This window comes from Austrofundulus limnaeus, unplaced genomic scaffold (assembly GCF_001266775.1).
Source record: "Austrofundulus limnaeus strain Quisiro unplaced genomic scaffold, Austrofundulus_limnaeus-1.0 Scaffold6, whole genome shotgun sequence".
In the NCBI taxonomy this organism is placed as follows: Eukaryota; Metazoa; Chordata; class Actinopteri; order Cyprinodontiformes; family Rivulidae; genus Austrofundulus; species Austrofundulus limnaeus.
Genome location: NW_013952408.1, coordinates 4,341,445 through 4,353,907, shown reverse-complemented (window position 1 = coordinate 4,353,907; position 12,463 = coordinate 4,341,445). Strand labels below are relative to the sequence as shown.

Here is a 12,463-nt window from a genome sequence, read left to right as displayed (position 1 = left end):
TATATATACGGAATATGTGCAATTTAGCTTTATGAAGTTTTTAGAAGGAATTAATCAAAGCATATCTAAATATACCACAGTTTGTATAAAAATTTTTTTACCAAGTATAAAAGAGTGCTGATATTCAAATGCATTAATAAACCACTAGGTGTTGTTGTTCAGCTATACAAATTGTAGGCTTCAATAGATCCAGTCAGCCAGCCTCTCTAGAGAGATACAAAAGTTTTTTTAAGTCCATGTGTTCTATTGAACTATGTTCCACGGTAGGAACTAGGAAACACTGAAATGTTTAAATCTAAAAAAAAAAAAAAAGAATCATAATAGAATCAATTGACTCCTGCCACATTTGTCACATTCTACCTTGTTCACACATTTACTAAGTATCACACCCATTAGAGGTGCAGCAGACATCACATGACATCATACATGTGACAATGTTCCTGTGAGTAACTGTGAGTGAATTTGTGTAGCAGTTAGCCCCCCCCACACACACACACACACACACACACACACTAATTCAGAGAATTCATTTTCCAGGAAGTGGAGCACACACTGGAGCATGCTGGAGCTGCAGAACATGCTTTAGGGGTTCTGTAAGTGTAAATAATTCTCACTGAAACCTGATGTTAACAATTCTTTGGCACCTCTTGGTTGCTGTTTAAATAAGAACATGAAGAATCCATTTGACTGACATTTGAGATTAAAATATGTGCTGTCTGTTTATGTTTAAATGTGTGTGCAAGTCAGGAAAATCTATACTGTTTGTTTGTTGTGTGTGTGTTTGTCTTTTCTCACGCTTAAGAGTACGATTATTTAAACAACACAACAGTTCAGTTTATCGTTTCAGTTTAATGTGGAGTTCCTGTATGACTGAGCCAGAGAAATGAGGGAAAACTTGCCAAAAAATATGAAGGAGTTTACATTTTTATTTCTCTTTGTTTTGTTTTATGTTGCAGGAAAGAATTTTCCTTCCTGACCAGCATGTACATCCTTCTTCTTCTTCTTCATCATCATCATCATCATAATTCTGGGAAAGTTGCAGTCGAAACATGTCAGCTGCTGTTCACATCCTTTAAGGAATGTTGGCAAGTTTTCACAAAGTTGTCAGTCATTAGGCCAGATAAGAGTTCACTCAAAGATTGATGGCATTGCATTCCACTAGTTCCTTTCTGTTTTTTTTCTTTCCCCCATGCAAAAGCATCTGCACTATCTCACCACTTCATATCCTCTCTGTCCAAGTCCAGACCTGCTCAGGTGGTTTTTTATCAGAAGGTCAGATCCACTCATCAAACACACTGTAGCAGCAGGCTCCGACTTTGCTCACTCGATTCCGTCTGCGTTTAAACGGCGAACGGTGTGTTTGCTTAGTGTGTGAGTTTAAAGATAACTTGAAAAGACTGGGCATTAAAAGGGGGTTAACTTTAAAGAAACATGCACTTACATAAATATCACCCGTAAGTCACAATTTTCCCACAGCCCAACTTAATAACCTGTCTCAGACCACATATTGACATTTGAGATCATAGATTGCATCTTCGTCTTACTATTAAAAAGGWTAATGTTTAAACCCAGGAGTGAGGTATTTTTGTGTCTTAGGAAAAGTTGTTTGTGTTTGGATTTTTCCATGATATGCTGACTCAGGAATAGGCAACCTAAATGATGGAAGGGGACACCATGTTTTGTTGGCGCTAGCAGAGGGTCACATAGCATGGCACAAATGGAATAAATCTCCCATTTTCTAATTTTTTTGTATATAAATATATGTCTGTTTAACCAACATACAGTTTGGTAACTTAACATATTTCATGGTCAAATGTGTTTATGGCAATTGCTGTATTTATTCATGTATAATACTAGAAAATTAACCCTAAAAATCATCCATAAAGTAGGGGGTGGTATTATTCACTGCTTATTGATGATTACATTTTTAATGCTTTTTAAGCTTAAAAAATTATCATATTTTACATAAATAAATACAGTATGTGAACATATAGTCTACATAACCCCCCAAAATTATTATTATTGTTTGTTTTTCCTTAAAAAATACATTTTGTGTGTAGGGAAACACCTCAGTGGCAGGCCAGATGGATGTCATGTCATCTGGCCCGCGGGCCACCAGTTGCCCATCTCTGTGCTGACTCTTATTATATCGCTGATCTTCAATGATAATTTTCTGAAAGTTTCATTAAAATTTGTTCTGTGGTTTCTGATATATTTTGCTAACAGACAGACAGAGTTGAGTCCAAGTAGTCCATGGCAAAATTTTAAACCCGATTTGTTAGCCCACATAGTATGTGTTGGTTGGGAATCTTTTTCAGCTTCTAGCGCACCAAATTTTAGCTCAGTATATGTGAAAATTGATTTGAACTCCTGTATTTTCTAAGGTCAGCTGGCTGCGGCGGCCATCTTGAATCAGATTGTTTCCAAAGGATAATGAGTTGTAGATGCACATCTAATGCATACTTTGATTCAATGCAGTGTCAGTATTTTGTTAACAGACACACACTAAAATGATCATATAATAAAAACATTATCATCCAACTTTTCCTTTTGGTGATGAAAAAACACGATATTAAGCTGACAACAAACCAAAACAGCTCAAAAACCTATAAGTCAGAAAAGATTGTTTACTAGTGACCAGCACAAATTAAAAGAACCAACTTAGTGTGTCAGCTTCTTCATTTTATTCATCTTTAAAAAAAAACACACAAATCAGATATATTTCTGACTTTTAGTGTCAATGGGTGTGGTCTTTTGGGCCTCCTCATATGGTTCTATTCATAAAATCCTTGAATAACTGAATGTAAAGGTCATAATATAATCTATGACACAAATTTTAGCCGTACAATTAACTTCCTGCCATGCTACAAAGGTAATTTGAGAACCTACATTTGAGCTAAGATGTTTTTAACCGATGAAACCATAACATCTATTGTCCTTGTCATTCTCTTTGTTGCACTATGCTTTGAAGCCTCACCGTCCATGCTGCTCAGCCGCTTCAAACTAGTTTCGGGTCAATATCTGTGGCTCTGTTGTTACGTGTGGATCAGAGAGATCTACGCTCCCCTCATCATATCCAGTGGCATGTCCGATAACAGTTCATAAATACCTTCGGGTGGGGGCTGAATCGAAGGCAATAAAAGGGAGTCAGGAATGCACCGTGTTAGCGAAAGGTGGCCAGGAATTTTCGAATGGCGTTAGCGACTAATCTTAGAAAAACCTGCCTTTGTCACATGCAGGGTTGCGTGTCCCTCAGAGAATGTGATCTATGTGGAAAGCGCGCTCTTCGTGGCAAGAGGAGAACAAGAGAGCAGGCCACCCGAGAAAGTTGAACCTGAAAGAATGCGGCTCTGGTATTCATTAATGAAGAGAGCTTGTTTCTGTGCTGGAACAAGAGGGCAGGAATGAGAAGATTGGATGACAGCTATACAGAAGGGGTGGAAGAGAAAAAAATAAGTAGTCCTTCTAAATTAAAAAAAATACTTTTCAACACCTAAACGGTGTTCGGAGTTTAATTTTGACCAACATACAGGGCCGTCCCTAGCCAGTTTGGTGTCCTAGGCAAGATTTCAGATGGTGCCGCTTGTGCAGTTCTCTAAATCTCACTGCTAATTTGCATACATTCAAGTACCAAATTAGTTTTGTCAATATTATTTTTATCTTTAGAAACCAGATTGTCCAAATTAAAATAATAAACAATATAATTAATTTAAAACAGAATACCAGACGTTTACCTCATACCTGTCATCATTTGCTGACAACAATGAGAAACACCTGTTCACATTAATGAGCAGTTGTGGAGTGAAGCAGTTGTAGGGGGGGTCAGGGGTACACTCCCTTTTAAGATTTTGTGAAAGATCTACTGAAAACTATGCATTATCCAGATGTTTGAAGAGCATTTTACTAAATTATTGGGATTAATAAAACAACATAAAATCTGTATTTTATGATGGTAGAACACTGAAAATCAGACTTTAACCTGAATTTTATGAGATCATTTCTGAAACTTCCATTATTTTTTCTATTTACACACTGAGCACCAGTAGTTAGTCTTGACTGCATCATATGATACTTTTATTAAGAAATATCCTCTGCACCATATAACCTCATGTAGTAACAAAGCAGGCTGAGAAATCCAGTTATTTTCATAAAATCTGTGTAATCATGGAATATTCTACAGGTTAAATCAACTATACTCTGATAGTTATTTATTTTGTTTTTCACCTCCCATTTGTGGCGCCGCCTGGGTGGATTTCGCCTTTAGCATTTGCCTATACTGCCTATGCCACAGGCCAGCCCTGCCCACTAAGTTTTAGTTCTTCCACCTTGTAATAAAAAAGCAATAACTCACCAGTTCATTAATGTATATTAAACCATTTTTATTATTTTAAGAAATGTTGCATGAATTCACCTGTGAAAACTTTTCACACTGCTCCGTTCACAGAAATGTGTGTTTGAGTTCGACACACTTTTTAAGTTGTGTCCAGCTTGACAAGATTGTCGGCACATAACTTACAAATAACATTCACAAACTCTTTGGCGTCCTCCGGAAAGCACTACCGTATCTAAAAATAACCATTTCTGTATAAAATATATAATAATAATATTATTAATTAACCTGTTTTGTTAGTTCAAAGCTCACAGTAAACAAAAAAAGACCAAACACCTTGTTGCCTGTCAGTGGTGACCAAACCAGCAGAATCACCGCATCAGGACACACACACGCACTATCACACATGCAAGCATACTTGGAGAGGAAAAAAACAACAACACCACAAGTCTACATCCCAAAACTACACTTACAAAATAAAAATAATAAAATCATATATTAAGCAGCTCGCTGGTCGTGTTTCTCAAAACCCTGAGAAGAACCAGCTCCTCAGGCTGAAGAAACGTGACCAGGGAGAGCTTTAAATCTTGTTTTCAGTTTAAATTATTAAAAAGTCTGGGCAGTCCTCCAAAAAGATATCATCTGTGATGGGAATGAGATTATTCAAGATTAAATCCACATTTTTTTAAGGAGGGGAATGCAGGTCACATAGCTAACCCTTAATATTTATCTAGATGAGCACAAGTCTTCAGTTACATATTTAGGGAATGTGGAAACCAGATTAGATGCAGATTTTTTTTAACTGGGAGAAAAATAAAGGGGTAATAAAAGGGGAAGCAGCATTTCTTTATGTATAAGTAAGTAGAAATAGATTTATATAAATATTTTGGCATATACTCTGTGAGAATATGTATTAGAATCCACAATACTGTCCAACAAGTACCTCCAGAAGATTCATGTTCTCTCACTGGGCCGGGCAGAACCGCCTGCAGTCGTCCAAGCTCAGTGAGAAGAAGCTCTTGTCACTAAAATGTGAAACAGTCCTTTTTTTTAAAGTAACTCTCCTTTTTTTTTACATTCTTGGGTCCAGTCATTTGTCTTTATTCTTGCAGTCTTCACAGATTTGATTTCCCGCCTCGCTCCGAATCAGTCTCCCGGGTTCTTTAAATGAAGATTTCCACTGCTTCTGGCTCCAGATCATCCAGGCCTCGGACGGGATTTAACAGCATCTTTTTAGTTGCTGTTTTGTCTGAAGATTTACAAAAAAAAAAAGAATACGGGAAATTATTTCAATGTGTTGAGGCTGAAGGAGTGAGCTCAAAACACAAGTGACTAAGGGTTAATTGACATTTTCCACTGACACACAGACCACGCTGGTGAATGTGCTCAGTCAACAGAATCACGTTACTTCCTAACTGAGCACATTCCACGGGGCGGCCATTATAAACCAGGAGCTGGACAGGGTCGCTACGACCAGCTGATTGGTGGTTAATCAGTGTGAGGATCCACCAGGTCAAAGCTTACAGGACGCACGCAAATTTGAGAGATTGTGCCATTTTTTTTTCTGATTCTCTGTGCTGTGTGAACATGTAGGGCGTTTAATTTTTAAAGAGAGCGCTCATGCGTAACTCACCGTCGTTTAGCTTAGCTGTGCTGGTGGTCTCTTTGGATTTGGTTCCCTCCAGCTGTCGTTCCAGCGTGGAAGGTTCAGACTGAGCAGAGAACTGACAGACAGTTTGATCGTCTGACAGATTTTTGCCTGAAAAAAAAAAAAACAAAAATAGAAAATGTCGTTAACTCGCTGTTGCGTCATCTGAGCATCTCCTACAACACGCCCCAGTTAATGAATTAGCTAGGTTAAACACAGTAATGCTAACCTCTACTTGTCGTGCTGTAGGTGCAGATGGAGGGAGTGGAGGAGGCCGGCCGGAGAGGAGCCCCTCCTGTGTTTATGAGGTTTGTTCGGCGGCTCTGCTCATCCTTCGGGTGTTGATCCTGATGCAGCCTCTGGTTGAGGATCTTGATCACGGCATCTTTTTCCAAGATTTGAGCGTAAAGAGCACGGATCCTTTAGAGGAGAAAAGTAAAACGTGTTAAATCGATAAGAAAACATTTAATTCTGTAGCGGTAAAAAACATCAAACATGCGCACCTATTCTCCATCTCCTGGTTCCTGAAGTCGGCGACGGGCAGGTCTTCATTGAAGCTGTTGTTGGAGGAGTGGCAGGGTGAGTGGTTAATGATGGTGGTGTCCCTGGAAAAGAAATATACGTTTTTTAAAAAAATGTAACCAACTGGATCGTGTGTGCAGTCAAAATGCAAAATAAATCTGAAGACGAAAGGTACCTCTGAGCAGCAGCGGTGGCAGCCACCTCCATGGCGAACTGCCTCATGGTGCTCTCCTCTAGGTACTTCTGCTCCCAGCGCACCATGTCAGCTTCCAGGGCCAGGATTCGCTCCTCGCGCTCACGTAGCCGCTCCTGGAGCGAGTTCACAGTCAATCCCGGCGGCTGGGACTGCCTCTGAAGCGAATGAAGGAAATATTTGTAATTTAACCTACTGCTACATTACATAACAGATCATAGCTGTGACGGGTTAGTTTTTTTTTTTTTTTTTACCTGCTGTGCCCTCAGGCTCTTCAGCTCCTGCTCAAGCCTTGTTCTCAGCTTCATCTCCAGGCTCTCCCTCTTCTCGCAGGTGGACTGCAGCTGAGCCAGAGCGCTCTGGAGCCTCTCCACCTTCTCCACGTACGCCCGCTTCCTCCGCAGCTCCTCCTCGAGCTGGCGGCCGCGGCCCCRAGCCGCCTCCAGGGCCTCCTCGAGCCGCTTCGCCTTGAGGCTCTGCTCCTCCGCGGTCGCTCGCAGGCGCTGCAGCTCCCGCTCGGCGCGCTCCCGCTCGTAGTTCTGCTCCTCGTCTGAAAGGGAAAACGTGAAAAGCGGAAAGGTCAGAGCGGGTGTACATGTACGCACCGTGCGGTTCGGCGTCGTGCAATCGGTCGCGTGGAACAGCTCCAATCTGTTTCGAAGGCATGTAATAAGAACTAGAGTTGCTACACGGCAGCGCCCGGTGTTTTCCATTTAGCAAAGCGCTCCTGGTATGCTGAGTGGAAGAACAAGGAGAAAGGGGGGAAAAGAGAGCTGCCCCATCCCTTTGACCCACATAGCTCCGAGCATTCCTCATCAAGGCCGTACAAACACCAGCTCTGCTTGAGTCCTGTTCCTCAAACAGACACCATAAATCACACTCACAACAGGTGGGGTTGGGGGGGGGGGGGGGGGCTCATTCCTACCACTTCCACGTTTGCCCTCTGATTAAGAAACGCTTCATTTCCTTTTGCAAAAGTTGCACGGTTTCAATTCCCTGTTCTTAAAGTGCCTGTGACATCAAATTTTTGTAACAAAACTGAATGTATTTTTGGAAGGATGACACTGATAACATTTCACGCCGCTGAGATAAGCAGTTGTTGAGATATTTGCCCGTGAAACAACAGGAAGTGATGTCAAAGGGGAATGTCTGCATGCGAACAGAGCGTGGCTAAAATGGCTAACAGCACAGACCGTAGAGAAGAATCTGATGTTTCTTTAGATTAATTTTAATCACTGTCATAGAGAGATGAGAAAGAGTCATCATTCAAATGATACTGTTTAAATAAACTGAAACCAGGGAGTTTTCTTTCTCAAAGAGTTCCCCTCTGATGTCACTTCCTTTGTCACGTTAGCTGAGCAAAATTCAAAAGAAAATATGCCAATTATGTGACATAATGGGTAAAATCATGTGTTTTATGCCAAGTTTCCTAAATATAAATATATTTTCTTTGAGTTTTTGTATTTCATGTATGTGCTTATGCAAGTGAAACTCCTGCATGCAATAAAAAAAAAAAAAACAAAAAAAAAAACACTTAAGATCCAAAAAAGGGCCCCATGCTTAGCTGGAACTATGCATAATGACTCAAGAGGAGATGAAAAACTGCCCAGCAAGGGGAAATACTCACTTTGTTCAAGGAGTTTCGCCATGATGTGTTGATTATGGTCGGCTGCCTTTACTTCTTTTGCAACGTGGGTCCTGGCACTGTCCAGGTTTTCTGGAATGCGACAAACATTTTTGAGGTTAAAACGGCGACGCTTGTAAATCTGTTGGGAATCTGGCGTTGCCGCATTTTGTCTCTTTGTGTCGCCGTGGGGGTGTTTTATACCTCTGAGGTCTCTGTTGAAATCCTGCAGCCTCCTGATTTCCGCCACTAACCGCCTCCTCAGGGTCTGCTCCAGGTTTTCCCTCTTACTGCTGCCCTGCATCAGTGTCTTGTAGGCCTCGGAAATGCGCTGGATCTCCTGCTCCAGCTGAAAGTGGAGGAGGGAGGGGAAGGGTTGGGGAAAGAAAAGAAGAGGAAAAAAAGGAGTTTGGGGTTAGCCCACATCACTCGCCAAAGAAAAGCTGGAATGTTAATTCATGTTTTTACTTTCTATAAAGCTGTAAGTGTGGGGTACAAGTATTACTCCGATGACTTAGAGTAAGATGTCCTGATGCATCTCAGTAATCCAGGTAGAAAAAAATCAAAAAGAAAAAATAAGTAGGTCCTCTGGATGGGTTCTTCTTTAGTGAAACGTTTTGTCTGTCCTCCAAGAGACTTCTTCAGTCTGATGAGTTTCAGGTGAACTCAGCCTTATAAGCACTGCCTCCACCTGGACAAACAGGTTAGTCACATGCAAAAGAGGACCATTGCCTAACAATAGGCTTGATTGAAAAGGGGACGTTGAACCCCGCTTGCACTCACTACACACACACAACACGACACCATTTAACCACAGCCGAAGCATCCAAACCAATAAGTCAGGTGATGGGGCACATGACCCTCTATGAACAATAGAGTTAATCAAGCCTATTGTTAGGTGATGGTCCTCTTTTGCATGTGACTAACCTGTTTGTCCATCATGTGGAGGCAGTGCTTATAAGGCTGAGTTCACCTGAAACTCATCAGACTGAAGAAGTCTCTTGGAGGAGAGATGAAACGTTTCACTAAAGAAGAACCCATCCAGAGGACCTACTTATTTTTTCATTTTGACTTAGAGTAAGAGTTAAGTTTAGAAGAAGCTTCTCCGCAAAATGAATCCAAGCCAGTGTGTGATGTTTCCTGAAGTCTACACAAGCGTATGAATGTGTGTGCGGTTTAATTCTGAGAAGGAAATCAAGCCTGCACCACTCCCTGTGAGGCTGATTTATATCTGCATTCCTGAGAGCTGATAGTCACATTTCCAGGTGTGTGTGTGTGTGTGTGTTTGTGTGTGTGTGTATACAACACACTGTTAGTTGGAGCTCATAAACAAAGCCCGTCTCTTTTACACACTTACACACACACATAAAAAAGATTTGGGAAGGACGCCAGCGGAGGAAAGGTGTACATGCCCGAACCTGGGTTGTGGAAACAGTAAAGAGACACCCGCCATTACAGCAGTCACTCAGGCATGTTTACTCAGGGCCGCGGCCCGACGGGGAAAACTTTCCAACCCTGGCAATTATCATTCTTTTGGGCTGAGACAAGGAGAGCCATGTGACATAACTACAGCGGAGAGTGGAGTTGATTTTACAAAAGAAAAAAATAAATAAGGTGTCGAGTGTCGCTGAGTCTGTTTCCACGCTGGGCATAGACCATAAAAAAAAGTTGTGTAAAACAACTTTTCTCTTCTCTACACCAAATGCTTGATTTAGATTCTGTTCTAAACGCCTAGTGGGGTCAAACCTCAACCAAACGTAAAACTGAAGCCTGGTTTACTCTGAAACTCTGCGGCCTCTCAGGAATTCTCGCACACACCGGCCTCCGCTGTGTCAGCCACACAGTGAAGGGAGCGTGTAGACGCAGTAGCAGGCGGCGACCGCAGTTTAAGAAAAGGTGGCAGCTGCCGACCTCGTACGTCGGGCCCAACGGAGGGGTGTGTCTCTAGCTGGATACCAGGGAGGCAACTGTCGACCCGCGTTGTGTTTCACGGGCAGCTGGCGGCATGGAGGAATGTTCGCCCGAGCAAGTTGCTTTTAAACTCGGGGGTTCGTTTTGGGATGCACTGTACCCTGGAACGCATTCAGTGTTTTCGTGACTTTGTCGCGACCTGAGAGAGTCGTCGGCGTCTTACCTTCTGAATGCGGCCCGTCTTCTCCCTGTGAGCTTCCAGCTCCTGCCTCAGCCTCTCGTTTTCCATCATCAGCAGCTCCACCTGGTTGGGCTCCTCCAAGCCAGCAGGGGGCAGGCTGTTAAACGTGTTGTAGCTGGGGGCTTCTGCTGTCTGAGCAGTCTGAACATACCTATGAGAGAGACATTGTAGTGTAAGCAGAGACCACTTGAGCTTCATGGGTAGACATCTAGCCTGATTAAAAAAGGGTTTTATCTTGAGCTGACGATCAAACATATAAATAGTTTTCCGTCAGCAGCTGACAGATAAGCTCCAGCAAATGTTAAGAATGTAAAAGCCTGAGATGCGAATCATAGTTTGTCTACTTCTGTGAATATTCTGCTGCTGAATGCCAAATATTACAAACATCTACAGGGCTGGACTTGTTCCTCTGTAACTATGTCGAAATGCGATGTGAAGCTGYGGCGTGACTCACATCCATAAGTATGTATTTACGCGTGTGAAAGACAAAAGGCGAGGATTGGGCGGGCTCGTAAAAAAATAATACCAAAGAGTATGATGTCATGTTTAGAGGAGTTTTGAGAAGGACACAAAAACTCAAAACGCGGATGTGGGATGATGTAAGCCTGAGCTCGTCGCCTCTACCTGTGCTGCTGAGGCTGCGCTGGTTCCTGGATAAATCCCTGGCCCTGGATGGGGKCGGTGTACTCCGGGGGCGGGCTGCGTTTGTCCACGCTCTGCCCTGTGCTCTGGATGTACTGCGGCGGGTAGTAAGGAAGCTCCGGGTAGCTGTGAGAGTTGGCTTTGATGGCTTCGGCTTTAGCCGCCGCATCTCTCCGGTCCAGAGAGACCTGCAGGAGGTGCTCGCTGAGGGAGCGCACGTGGCTGCACCTCTGCTCCAGCAGACCCGCTTCCTGGTGGAAGGTCCCGTCGCGCACGAGGAACTGCCCGTGGGCCCAGTTGGACGACAAGTACTGGGAGTGCGCCTTGGCCTGCTCGTAGGTCGGCAGCTTCTCTCCGTGCGGCTGGTAGCTGCTCTCCGAGTGGTGGTAGTCTCCCTGGTGCTCCTGGCCCTGAGGCTCCTGCCTCGCCGAGAGCTGAGGGAGCGCCGGGTCCTCTTGGGTCAGGCTCTCCAGCGAGGACCGTGGGCTCCTGCTCATTTCACCGCCGCTGCTGGGTCCGCTGTTGCTTCCGCTGCCTCCGCGCAGAGCCTGCTGCTGGATGGCTAACAAGGTGCGGGTGTCCGTGGGGTTTCCGTAGCGGAGCTGCTCCTGGATGAGGCGGTGCAGGACCGTGCCGGACGGCTCCTCAGTGGACGACATAGTACAGTGTGAACAAAGTTTTCTCTCCGATTATAGTTCAAGTTCTTCTTCTCAATGTGAAAAGGATGAAATAAAGCAGCTGTGAACCTGGAAGTCAAAAACACAGGAAATCAGATGAGGCAGCAAACTCATATTAATAATAAAACTGTCTGTTTAGCTGTTCTTGAAGCAAATACAATAATATTTCAACAAGAAACCCTCATACCTTTACACAGAAACGTGTAGCCATGACTTTACTGTACAAACAGCGACAACAACGCGATGTGGACACTATTTTCACAGCAGGCAACACAGGAAAAAAAAAAAAAAACCTGCGCCAAAAATTCCTCTCTCATGGCGAAGCAAAAGCGCAACAAAACAACTTTACTCTCAAAGCTCCACTTAAAAAAAAGTTCAAATAGTACTATGACACAATTCAGTCTTAAATGTTACAAGACATGAAGTTTATCCTGGTTTTCAGGTGTTTTCYGTCTCAGTAAAAATAAATAWATAAATGAAAAGGATAAGAGGCGCTCACCAGCTCACGCGCTCATCACAACGCCTCGGTGCGGRAAGTTAAATTCAGGTCGTTTCCAGTTTTTCCCTCGAGTTGTGTCGAGTTAAAAGCGTCTCATGTTGTCGCTCCCTGCCTCGCTGTGAAATGATTGTGGGGAAAGAGAGAGAGAGAGAGAGAAAGAGAGAGAGAGAGAGAGC

At 43.1% G+C, this 12,463-nt stretch overlaps 1 protein-coding gene across 2 annotated transcripts; it reads right to left on the bottom strand.

Annotated features, from left to right (window-relative positions):
• Positions 1 to 4,354: 4,354 nt before the first annotated feature.
• Positions 4,355 to 12,437, bottom strand: amotl2b (angiomotin like 2b). 2 transcript variants are annotated; one of them, XM_014031382.1, is made up of 11 exons: positions 12,288 to 12,437; positions 11,094 to 11,857; positions 10,452 to 10,620; positions 8,522 to 8,666; positions 8,321 to 8,410; positions 6,948 to 7,243; positions 6,676 to 6,851; positions 6,482 to 6,583; positions 6,208 to 6,398; positions 5,964 to 6,089; positions 4,355 to 5,579 (listed from the first exon to the last, which is right to left on the bottom strand). In XM_014031382.1, the coding sequence occupies exons 2-11, from the start codon at positions 11,768 to 11,770 to the stop codon at positions 5,494 to 5,496; spliced, it is 2,058 nt and encodes a 685-aa protein (XP_013886836.1). In that variant the 5' UTR covers positions 11,771 to 11,857; positions 12,288 to 12,437; the 3' UTR covers positions 4,355 to 5,493. The 2 variants fall into 2 exon arrangements, with proteins under 2 accessions (XP_013886836.1, XP_013886841.1); XM_014031387.1 differs by lacking the exon at positions 12,288 to 12,437 and adding an exon at positions 11,976 to 12,090.
• Positions 12,438 to 12,463: the final 26 nt, after the last annotated feature.